Source organism: Lactuca sativa, chromosome 6 (genome assembly GCF_002870075.4).
Source record: "Lactuca sativa cultivar Salinas chromosome 6, Lsat_Salinas_v11, whole genome shotgun sequence".
NCBI lineage: Eukaryota > Viridiplantae > Streptophyta > Magnoliopsida > Asterales > Asteraceae > Lactuca > Lactuca sativa.
In genome coordinates, this window is record NC_056628.2 from 44788688 (window position 1) to 44801484 (window position 12797).

Here is a 12797-nt window from a genome sequence, read left to right on the forward strand (position 1 = left end):
TCTTTAGCTTTTTAACTATAATAACTTAAAATAAATAGTAATCCAAACATTAAAAATGTTAATCTATATTAGAAATAAAAAAAACATTTTTAAAGTTAAAAAACTCCCAAACACCCCTCAAAATACTAAATTTTTTTTGGGTAGTTACTGACAATAATCATGTCTTAGTACCTGCTAAATGTTCTTTTCCTTCTTCCCCAAATCAAGTAGCCAAGGGGGATCCACCTCCCAACCACCTTCTAGCTTCGAAGAACGCCAAACCTTTGTTCGTTCACTGGAAATCGTTACAAGTGAATCATACTTTCACACATCTTTCTCATGAACCAAAGTTAACCAGCAATCTCTTCAAAACCAGAGAAAAAACAATGAACAATATGAAGCAATTACACAAACATCCAAGCGCAAACCATAGAAGAGATGAAGAGATGATGTCTCCCCATGAAATCCCACCTTACTCCCCCAAATCCCTCAAACACACATCAGCAGTCAGATCTATTTCACTATCCGTGAATTACATCCTCAAAGAACAACGCCTTCTCTTCACCCTAGTCGGAATCCTCATCGGCTCCGTCTTCTTCATCTATCAACCATCATTATCTACCGTTTCCTCAATCGACACTGTTACTAGCAATGAATTACCCTCAATGCGAGCAGTTTCATTCTCTCAACGTGACACCAACACCCACTACAGCCGGCCAGCTACCCACGGTGCGACAGGCCGGATTCCTGTGGGAATTGGGCGGAAGAGGATGCGGGTGGTGGTGACTGGTGGATCAGGGTTCGTAGGAAGTCATTTGGTTGATAAATTGATTGCGAGAGGTGATGAAGTGATAGTGATCGATAATTTCTTTACAGGTAGAAAAGAGAATGTGGAACATCATTTCGTTAACCCTCGATTCGAATTGATTAGACACGATGTCGTAGAACCCATTTTGTTGGAAGTTGATCAGATCTATCATCTTGCTTGCCCTGCTTCCCCTGTTCATTACAAGTATAATCCCGTCAAAACCATCATATCCTTTTATTTTCCAACACTTTATTTATGTGATTCTGTTGCTTTCATGAATTCAGTTCATCTGTTCAGCTTCTAAAACCATACATTTTGACTTTTGAGGTCAAACATGGTGTTTTTGGATTCAGATTTGATAACTTTGTTTTAAATCGTGGATACAATGATCTTATACTAATCCAAACATGGTTAACTACATTTTGTTGAAAATTTGAAGAACTAGTTATGAGATTTTGAAGTTGAAATTTAGCTCTCATGAGTATATAAATTTGAAAATCTTTGACTTTGTGTAATCACAAGACGAATGTAATGGGAACCCTAAACATGTTGGGACTTGCAAAGAGAATTGGCGCCAGATTTTTGCTTACAAGTACAAGTGAGGTTTATGGAGATCCTCTTGAGCATCCTCAAAAGGAAACATATTGGGGTCATGTGAATCCAATAGGTAAACCAAAAAAAATACTTTCTTTATTGACTTTATTACCCTTTTCAATCAATTGTGTTTATATAATTTGTTGGTTACATCATGAACTACATAGGTGTTAGAAGTTGTTATGATGAAGGGAAAAGAACAGCCGAAACCTTGACCATGGATTATCACCGAGGTGATGGTGTTGAGGTATGTTTTTATTAGGGCTATATGCCTATTATCAACGAAGAGGTTATCGAGGGCATTTACGTCATTTGCATTACAGGTCCGGATTGCACGTATTTTTAACACATACGGGCCTCGGATGTGTCTAGATGATGGTCGTGTTGTTAGCAACTTTGTTTCACAGGTGAAATTGCATAATTTCATTTTTTTTCTTGAACTTTTATGTTTACATAATCATCTTAAGCCTTTTTTTTTTTAGTTTTAAATAGTTTCAATTTTTCATAGTAAGATTGGTTTGTTTCGTAGGCAATTCGCAAACAACCAATGACAGTTTATGGTGATGGAAAGCAAACACGAAGCTTTCAATATGTCTCTGACTTGGTAAGGACATTTACGTCTTTTGCACATTTCACAAATTTTGTCTTATTGACATCAGTCTTTAGTCAAATTCATGTCAAACACAGTACAACTTGTTGTAAAAAAAATGTACCAAAAGTGACATGTGTTGATTTTAGGTTGATGGATTAATGGCACTAATGGAAGGTGAACATATCGGACCTTTTAACTTGGGAAATCCCGGGGAGTTTACAATGTTAGAGCTTGCACAGGTTTGTTCTCTTAGCAATAAAACTCAATCAATTTACAAAAATAAATTTTGACATTTAATTTTTGTTTATTTTTAGGTGGTGAAAGAAACTATTGACTCGAGTGCAACGATAGAATTCAGAGAAAACACAGCTGATGATCCTCAAAAAAGGAAACCAGATATTAGTAAAGCTAAAGAACTACTAAATTGGGAACCCAAAGTGCCACTACACGAAGGTCTACCAAAAATGGCGTCTGATTTCAGAAATCGCATCTTGAATGAAGATGAAGGAAAAGGCAACAAATAATAGCATAATAGATACACATCCTATATATCTATATATGTTAGTGCTCGGTTTTTATGTATCTTTTTTGACACGAGTTTTGTTTTGTTAGTGTAATCTGTGTAACGGATTGATTTAGCTTAATGGATTTTGGTGTATTATCGAGAAATTTGAAGAACTATGAATTTAACTGTTAACAAACAATCAATACTGACTCAAACTCTTTTTACATGATCATAAACACAACTCAAAATCTTCCGGATTTCATATGGGTCACCCGATTCACGATCACCATTAACAAAAACATGAATCTTGAATCCAACTTCAATCCAACTACACCCAGGAACCCTCTTCATCCTCTTCTCTTTCATCTCCCTTCTCACATCCAAAACATTTTGCCATCTTCCCGCAACCGAATGCGCATTCGACAACATAACATAAGAAGACACATCACTCGGATCCAAATCCAAAATCTTTCTACCCGCCACCTCGCCCAGCTCCATGTTCATATGAATCTGACAACCACCCAACAAAGCCTTCCAAAACCCAACCCCAGGATCAAACGGTAAATCCTGAATAAATCTCTCTGCTTCTAAGAACCTCCCTGATCGAGCCAGCAGATCCACCATACACGCGTAATGTGCTGGCTCGATCAGACTCGGGTTCTTCATTCTGGTCTCGTGGAAGTATTCTAATCCGTCTTCCACCAGACCAGAATGGTTACAAGCAGATAACAAACCAAGAAACGTGACCGCGTTAGGGTTTACACCTTTTGCTTTCATTTCATTATAAAACCCAATCGCTTCTTCCCCTCTACCATTTTGAGCATACCCGTTTATTAAAGCGTTCCAAGAAACAATATTTTTGTCAGGAATTTTATGAAAAGATAACAAACTGTCTTCCATGTTTCCACATTTTGAATAGAATGTGATTAATGAATTGCCTATAAACACACCGATTTTGCCTAAATTTTTTATAGCTGATGCGTGTATACTCTTTCCAATTCCTAAAGCTGCTATATTTCCAGCTGATGAAAACACACAAGGGAATGTGTTTTGTGTAGGAACAATTCCTTCTCTCAACATGTTGATGAAAAGATTCACAGCCTCCTCGTTATGCCCTTTTTGGCTATAACCTCCAATCATTGCGTTCCATGTTACAACGTTTTTTTCAGGCATTGTTTTGAAGATTCTTACAGCATCGTTGAATCTCTCTTTTTTTATGTACCCAGATACCAAAGCTGTGTAAGAAACGACATTTGGATCATGGGTTTCATCAAACACCATTTGGGCTTCCTCGATTGTGTTTAATTTCGCGTAGAGATCTGTAACAGCAGTGCCTACAAACACATTTGGATTGAAGCTTGTCTTGATTGCGTAACAATGGAGTTGTTTCCCTAAATTAAGGTTTTTGAGAGATGTGGAGGCGTGAATGAGAGCTGCTAATGTGTACTCGTTTGGTGTGATTTCCATCTGAAGCATCTTGGAGAAGATATAGAAGGCTTCGTTTTGTCTGTTTTGGCGGGTTAACTGGCTGATTAAAGTTGTGACTGATACCACATCCCATTGAGGCAATTCGTCGAACAGTTTAGAAGCGTCCAAATAACAACTTCTCTTTGAAGATGAAGCTACTGATTTGGTTGCAGTTTGATCAGATTTCTGGGTTTCTGTCACATCTGTATGAAGAACACTGTGCAATAGTCTAATTGATTTGAAGTTCGGTAGTGACAAAAACTGTTTACATTCTACTACACGTCTCATGAATAACTGAAAAGTGAAAAACAAGAGGATGCTTCGTTAGGCTATTTGGTTGAAAATTAAATTACAAATGGTCCCTTAGTTCCTTTTATTACAAACGGATCCCCAAGAACGGTTTTTGTTACACAAATGGTCGCCCACATAATAAAATGATTTTTTTTTACCTAAAGTTATAATTTTTCATTGGGATAATGATTTAAAAGGGTAATATATTTTTTGATTTGTACACATTCGATCATTGAGTTTTTTTCGTCCACATTTACCCTTTCAACTTATTAAACTGTACACGTTTAGTCCTTATGACCGACTACTACAAGTTATTCGGTAAAAATTACTTAATAGGGTAATATATTTCTCACTTTGTACATATTTAATCCTTAATATTTTTGTACACATTTAGTCCTTAATATATATTTTTTTGCAAAATAAAACATTTTTATTTTTGTACTCATTCAGTACTTATGAATGATTTATGTAGGTTTTTCTCACGACATCTTACGTAAGATAGACATATGGTGATGGGATAGGTTGAGGTGGTCATGTTATATGTTGTAGGCTAAGATACCTGGTGCGAGCCGGTTGTAAGCCATAGGCATGGAGGCTCGAGAAGAGCGGTTAGGTTGAGGCGACAGGCCAACAAACCCTGGGTATTCCAATCTGATGATTGATTTGACTTGTTGCATGTTAGCATTTCAGTCCGATGACTGATTGGACAAATGTATTCCAATCTGATGAGTGTGAACTCGTTATGCATGATAATACATTTGTTGTATAAGGTATTTTGGGGAAAACTCGCTAAACTTTGTGCTTACACAGTTGTTTATGTTTTCAGCTTCTATCGTTAATCATGAGAATGCGAAGGCAGGACTGTACACACTCATCAACAGTATTGAGGATTCCGCGTTTCTTATATTACTCTGATTTTCGATAAATGTATTTTGGAATAAACGTTTTTTTTCATAATAATGGATTTATAATTAGAGAGTTTTGCCTTATTTAAAAATGAAAATTTTTTGTTGTGAAAATGAGACGTTACACATAAATATCAACATCCCCACACACTTCATCAATGATTGTCTCACGTAAGATGTTGTGAGAAAAACCTAAAGAAATCATTCATAAGTACTGAATGAATAATAAAAAAACAAAAATGACTTATTTTGAAACAAAAAAAATATATTAATGACTAAATATGTTCAAAAATTATAAGGACTAAATGTGTACAAAATGAGAAATATATTACCTTATTAAGTCATTTATCCCGCCTAGCCTGGAGTAACCGGTCATAAGGACTAAATGTATACAGTTTAACAAGTTGAAGGGGTAAATGTAGACAAAAAAAAAAAAAAAACTCAGTGACCAAATGTGTATAAATCCAAAAATATATTACCCTTTTAAGTCATTATCCCCTTTTTTTATCGAACAATTTCCCAAAATTTATTATGTAACTTTTTAGAAAAAAAAGTTATTACTATATTTTCTTGCTATTTCATTAAAACCATGACATTTTCCAACTTATTAGAACAATCATAAGTTACCATTAAACTAAAAATCAAACTTTTTCAATAAAATCATTAAATTTCATTCTATTTTCGAAAAAGACTATTATTATTTATTCTAATAAATTAGTAACAATAAATAATAACATCTTAGTAGGGATGAGCTTTTGAACCGCCGGAACCGGAACCGGGCATAAATTAGTAGAGCGGTTCGGTTATCGGTTCTTGACTTTTGGCAAAACTGGTTCCGGGTCTACCACCGATTCGGTTCTAAAAAAAACCGGTTAAAAAACCGGAACCGGCTAGGAAGTGTAAGAGTCGATTCATGCAAAATTTATTTTCAAAATACTATCTAATTGACTGTATATTGATATATTCTAAATTCAAAATCTATTCCTTGATTAACCTAAACACAAAACGGCAAGTGCAAAAATCGGCAAGTGCAAAAATCAATTTTTGCTTGGGGCTTAGGAAGTCACGATCGATAATCGACATTGGAGAAGCCAAAATCAAAAATCGATTGTTGCTTACTGGGTAACAATGGAGAAGCCAAAATCAAGTAATTGGGTTAATACAGAAGATGAAACTCAAGTAAGTCATTGTTGCTATTGTATAAATAGGGACGATCGGTTGTGCTTGCTTTTTTGTTTGTGAGTTTTATTTTATGTATGTTGAGTGCCCATGCTGCACATTGACTCATTTTCCCTTTCGAAAGATACAAACATCGGTGACCAATATGGGAAATTGTGAAAACATTATATTTTTCTTATTTTAAATTGTTAATCATTTAAAGTTTTGACATACAGAAAGGCAGAAAGCAGTTACTGCAAAAATGTTAATCATTTAAAGTTTAATATTATGAATAAATTAGAGTTTCATGTGAAGCCATATGCACGTTGAATATCGAGTTCATGGCATTAATGCACTTTGATTAATATGTCGCCAATAAAAGAATAAGGGGGAATGTACCAATATTAAAACAAATTAGTCTAGACGTGTCATATAGGAGTATTTAAGTTAACTAGTTAACTTTATTTATTGTGATTAGTTTTAACGATAATCAGCAAAATGGTTGGTTAATATTATGAATATAATTCAACTCAATCTAAGTTTATTCAGCAAAATTAAAGAAAGTGTGTATGAAATTAGATCAGAAAGTGTGTATGAAATAAGATCAGCAAAGTTTTAAAGTTTGTGATTTTGAGATTGGAGGGAATCATTCTCTGCTTTAACAGCTTCAAACTGTCTCTTGAGGGCATCATAATCTTTTTCCAACTATTTGGTCTTCCATCTAACCCTTCTATTTTGAAACCAAATGACAATCTGTCTTGGTTGAAGTCCAAGTGCTCTTGCAAGCTGCATTTTTCTCTCAGGTTCAAGCTTATTTCCTAACTCAAAGTTCCTCTCAAGTGTCTTCACTTGTTCCATATTTAGTCTCCGCTTTTTCTCTCCTGCAAGCAGCTGCGATCCGTGCATGAAATTAGATCAGAGGTAGGCCCATGATGGTCATCTTCTTCGGAGGACTGTAACATGAAATTGGTGGAGAAGAAGGCCATTCCAGTGCAAGTCATCAGCTGTTTAAGCCACCTCTATAGCTAAATAATAATGACTATTGAGCATTTGTGATATTCGTTATGGGTTCATTTGTATTTAAGCATAGAAATTGGATTAATTTGAACAAAATAGTTTTATGAAACAATAATATTGAACTGCCAACTGTATTTAACCCATGAATGAAAGGAGATAATCTTCTCCTTTTTCTTTTTCTTTTCCTTTGTGATTGTTCTTTTTAGGGATGAGCTTTTGAATCAAACTTCTTTGAACTCATTTTGCTTGATGATATATAATATTTTTTTGAACTCATTTTCCAAATGTAGGCTTATGAAGATGATTTTATTGGTGAGACACCACCGGTAATTAATAATATTAGTGACGGATCCGGAAAAGAAAACGTGCCAAAGCCAAGTCCTAAGAAACGAAAAAGGAATGGAGGCGTGCCAAAACCAATTACTAGCAAACGAGAAAGAGCAAGGAATAATGGTAAAGGAACCGTTCCTTGTTGGGTAGCGTTCGAGCCGGTGTGGATTATAGAGGATGATGGTGTTGAAAGGAAAAGTGTGGAATGTATTTATTGTCATACAATACTTAAAGCCGATACGGACCAAAACGGGACGTCTAATATGAACAAACATTGGAGGAATTGCAAGTCAAACCCGGACAACAAAGAAAAAAATGATAAAAAGCAAGCCAAATTGAATTTTAAGAAGGAACCAAATGGTGAGACTAGTGTACAAACATGGAAACATGATGACACTAGGATCAAATGAGCATTACTAGGCCTTTTTACCGTTGGTGAACTACCATTCAAGTATGTTGAAAATGAAGCATTTATTGAATATACTAACGCGCTTAATGGTAGGTTAATCTTGCCTTCTAGACATAAAATTTCCCGAGACGTAGGAAAGTTTTACTTAGATGAGAGGAATAAATTGTTCAAGTATTTTAGTAATGCAAACACCGCTGTACACTTGACAACCGACACCTGGACATCCTCTTGTAAAAAGGTCAATTACATGGTTGTCACGGCCCATTTTATTGATGACGAGTGGGTCATGCACAAGAGAGTTATCAATTTTAGGGAGATAGATACACATAAAGGTGAAGAAATTGGACGAGAGTTAGTAGCATGCATACATGGGTGGGGTATGAAAAATGTTATGTCAATGACCGTCGATAATGCCACGTGTAACGACACAACAATTGAATTTTTGTGTGATGACTCTCCAACCCGATGGAACTCGACATTCGAGTTGTTGAAAACCGCCTACGAGTTATGGGAAGCTTTTGTGGAATTTGGCATCAAAGGTATTACTTTTCTTATTTTGTTTCAACACATTTTATTATTGTGTCCCGGTTTTTAAAATAGCATAACTCACTCATATGAAGTCGGAATCACTTGATTTTTTTTTTCAACATGTAACTTAGTGTTTATACTTCAGTTTAGAATTTTACAAATCATATTTTGGTTAAAAATTTAATTAGATACAAGCCTGGAAAGATAGCATATCAATGCAACATTTTTTCTGTTTCAACATATTTTATTATTGTGTACCGGTTTTTAAAATAGCATAACTCACTCATATGAAGTCGAAATCACTCGTTTTTTTTTCAAAATGTAGCTTAGTGTTTATACTTCAGTTTAGACTTTTACAAATCATATTTTGGTTAAAAATTGAATTAGATACAAGCCTGGAAAGATAGCATATCAATGCAGCATTTTTTCTGTTTCAGCACATTATATTATTGTGTCCCGGTTTTTAAAATAGCATAACTCACTCATATGAATTCGGAATCACTTGATTTTTTTTCAACATGTAGCTTAGTGTTTATACTTCATTTTAGACTTTTACAAATAAATATTGAATTAGATACAAGCCATTGAATTAGATACAAGCCTGGAAAGACAGGATATTAATGCAGCATTTATTTCATTTATTTATATATGAAAGTTTAATTGGTTTTTATTTTTGGATTTTGATAGAAAAATCGTATGAGAAGGATCTACAAAGAGTACCGGATCGTATGGACTTCGAGGCGATAAAAGAGATGGTGGATTTCCTTGAAAAGTTTAAGACGAAAACAGAGAACGTTTTGGCTTCAACAAAACCTTTAGTCCATCGTTTAATCCGGGAAATCTTAGATGTGAACCTACATCTTAAAAAATGGTCAACGAAAGTCAACTTTGTTCATTTGATACCCGACATGAAGGACAAATATGACAAATATTGGGGCGACTATGCAAAGATGAGTGATTATGTTTACTTTGCGATCTTGCTAGATCCTACAATGAAGTCTCAATTATTGTTGTATACTTTTAAAGAAATGATTGGTTCCAATGATGAAAAGTAATCAAAGTCGGAGATAGAATTGAAAGCATATGAAATGCTTTATGAGGTCGAGAGGAAGATTGAGAAATTTTTTAAGACCTACGTGGAAAAATACGACATGAGCGGGTCTTCTCAACAACAAAGTTCTTAACAAGTCGTTGATTGTGATGATGATAACGATTTTTTTGGCAACTTCCTTAATAGTGGAGGTGACAACTCGGATGCGTTGGAAAATTAATTAATTATATATTTGAAAGAGCCCCGGGTTATGTGCAACAAAAGTTTTGATATCCTAAGTTGGTGGAAACTTAACGGGTTAAGATTCCCGATAGTTGCTCGAATGGCAAAAGGTATTGACTTTTTTTTTTAATATTTCATATTTCTTTTAATAACTAATGATGTTACATTTAACAATAATTTAATTTTTAATAGATATTTTGGGGATACAAATCTCAACTGTAGCATCGGAGTCTGCCTTTAGCACAAGTCGTAGAGTTTTAACCGACTATCGTGCTAACTTGTCTAACGTGATAGTTGAAGCTTTGTTGTGTACCCAAGATTGGGTAAGAAAGAGTAGAAAACCTATAATAAACAACGTGGATGACATTTTAAATGATGATGAAGTAGCTACGAGTATTTTGTACTTTCAATCATTGTTATATTTTTATACGACCTTTATATTTTAGTAAATGCTAACAACATTTTTGTTTTGTGTTTTATATAGAGACCGATGAAGCTTTACACAATGACAAAGCAATGGGAAAGAGACCAATGGAGAAATAGATGATAGTTAGAAAGAATTATTTTGGTTTAAACTTGATTAGTTGAATTGTATTAAAATTGATATGTGGGGACGAGTTTGTTTTTTGAACATGACTATGTTTTTTTAAAACTTGATTATTGAATATTATTTTTTTTTGAAACTTGATTATTGAATATTATGTTCTTTTAGAAGCCAACTTAACAACATGTAAGTATTATGAATTGCATCTAAACTAGTTGTACTTAATTTTTAACCGAAAAAGTCATTAGTTTCACCTAAATTTTAACCGGTTCTTGTTTGGAAAAATAACTGGAAAACCGGGACCGGAACCGGAACCGGACCGGAACCGGTATGTTCCGGTTCCGGTCCCGGTATTGGAACCGGCGGTCCGGTTACCGGTTCTTATACTATCGTACTACCGGTTCCGGTTCCGGTCTGGTTCCAACGCTCATCCCTACATCTTAGTTATTACTATTATTGTTTTTTTAATATTATATATACTTCTTGTTCGTGATCTTTTTTCTGACTTTTTAAGATGGTTATATTTTCAATCATATCATATTGTCATAAACCAACACCACATGATATGTCGTACCACCGTCGTTGCCGCCATTTAAAACCACCACCAAACTAATGTATTTGGTTTTGATGAGAAATTATGAAAGCTCGCAACCCTACTACCACCTCCCACCTCCCTCATCCAATAATCCATACATGATGAAAAGTCCACTCTCCTCTTCCAAATCTACAAAGTTTTGGAAAGGATTCATCACAACCACTTCTAGATCTAAAAGTTTCGACGATGATCCACCACAACCAACACCGCCACCTTTGGATTGACAAAGCTTTAACGATGATCCACGATAATTGCCATCAGATCTACACTTTTCAACATCACTGCCTCCAGATCTACAAAGTTCTGTTGTGGTACCACCGTAATCACATTTACCAAACACCATCGTCAAACACCATCAAAATTGCTCCCTAACTTCACTGCTAAACACCATCAAATTTGTTTCACTATGTTGTGCAAAAAAGTGTTTCATGAAATGTCTTAATGAAATTTGGTAAATGATTAAGCTCTTAATGATTGTCTAAACTAGAGTATTCAAATGCAAATGAATTTTTGATGTTGTGTTAAACTGTGAATGAGAGTCTAGAACTATTGTATTAAAGTGTGAACTATAAACAAATTAGTATATTAAACTGTAAATTCTGATTTTTTTTTTCAAAATTTGATTTTTAGAGCTTGATAGAGTGTAAGAAGGTTTTGTCTCCCACTTGTAAGGCCATTTCTAATGCATTGAACTCTTAAGAGTTTAATGGATTGTCACATCAGTATTCCATTAACTTTATCAATTTACCTATAGAACTCTCCATTCCATTAAACTCTTAAAAGTTCAATGAATTTTCACATGGACATTTTATCATATCTTTTTGTAAATAATATTGTAAAACAATAATATTACATTAATTAGAAATTAAAAATTAAAAATTAAAAATTATTAATTAAAGATTGTTATATATGTTATTGTTTTAAAATATTGATGAATTAAATTATTGAATATAAAATAAAATAAATTACAAATATATTATAAATCAAAAAATAATGACATACACCTTGTTCATGTGTGTACGGTGTAAAATACAAAACTTTATTGATGAAATAGTTTAAGAAAAAAAAATCCATACTACTGTTCAATGGGGATTAGACTCCAATTCATTGAATTTCACTCACAATAGTGGGTTTATTGTATTGAACTTCACTTACAATAGTGGGTTTAATGGGGATTAAACCCCAATTCATTGAACTTCACTCACAATAGTGAGTTTATTGTATTGAACTCTATCTCATTAACTTTTTGTCCATTAAACTCATCATTAAATCTCCATTGAGGATGACCTAAGTTGCATGGATAACTTACCAATTTTTTGGTCATTTTAATATATAAAGCCAATATATAGTATGTTAGTGAGAAAAAAAACTTGATCACCCTACATTTGTTAAATCAAGTATTTATTAAGATCTAATAAATTAGCAATCAACGTCAACAAACTGAAGTATAGAAGGTAAATGAAGGCTAACTTTGACCAACTCATTGTATCTTCCATTTATGAAAAAAGCACAAAATAGTACTCCCAAAAATACAAACACAAGACGGCATAACTTTACCAATTTAAAAAGAAAAGAAAGTATATAAAATGATTAAATTGATTCATATATTGTAATACTTATTTCGAACAAAGAAGTCTATATTTGACTTTGAAGCTTACAATTGACAGGCATGCAATTATCTCCTATTTTCATTCTAGTTTTTGGCTGAATAGAAGCCATACCTTATAAAACCTCAATATTCATTTCATTTTCTTGATCAATCCAAATCCAGCCCTCAAATTTGAAGCAAAATGAAAACAACA

The 12797-nt window shown here is 34.0% G+C and overlaps 2 protein-coding genes across 2 annotated transcripts; one reads left to right on the forward strand and one right to left on the reverse strand.

Moving 5' to 3' along the window:
* The first annotated feature begins 152 nt into the window (after window positions 1–152).
* LOC111887436 (UDP-glucuronic acid decarboxylase 1) lies at window positions 153–2642 on the forward strand. Its single transcript, XM_052764613.1, has 7 exons — window positions 153–1018; window positions 1312–1454; window positions 1549–1628; window positions 1705–1788; window positions 1911–1985; window positions 2120–2212; window positions 2288–2642. The coding sequence occupies exons 1-7, from the start codon at window positions 366–368 to the stop codon at window positions 2495–2497; spliced, it is 1338 nt and encodes a 445-aa protein (XP_052620573.1). The 5' UTR covers window positions 153–365; the 3' UTR covers window positions 2498–2642.
* LOC111887435 (pentatricopeptide repeat-containing protein At5g42450, mitochondrial) lies at window positions 2608–4285 on the reverse strand. The gene has a single exon (XM_023883601.2). It carries the CDS (start codon window positions 4231–4233, stop codon window positions 2689–2691), a length of 1545 nt encoding a protein of 514 aa, XP_023739369.1. The 5' UTR covers window positions 4234–4285; the 3' UTR covers window positions 2608–2688.
* Between the last annotated feature and the right edge of the window lie 8512 nt (window positions 4286–12797).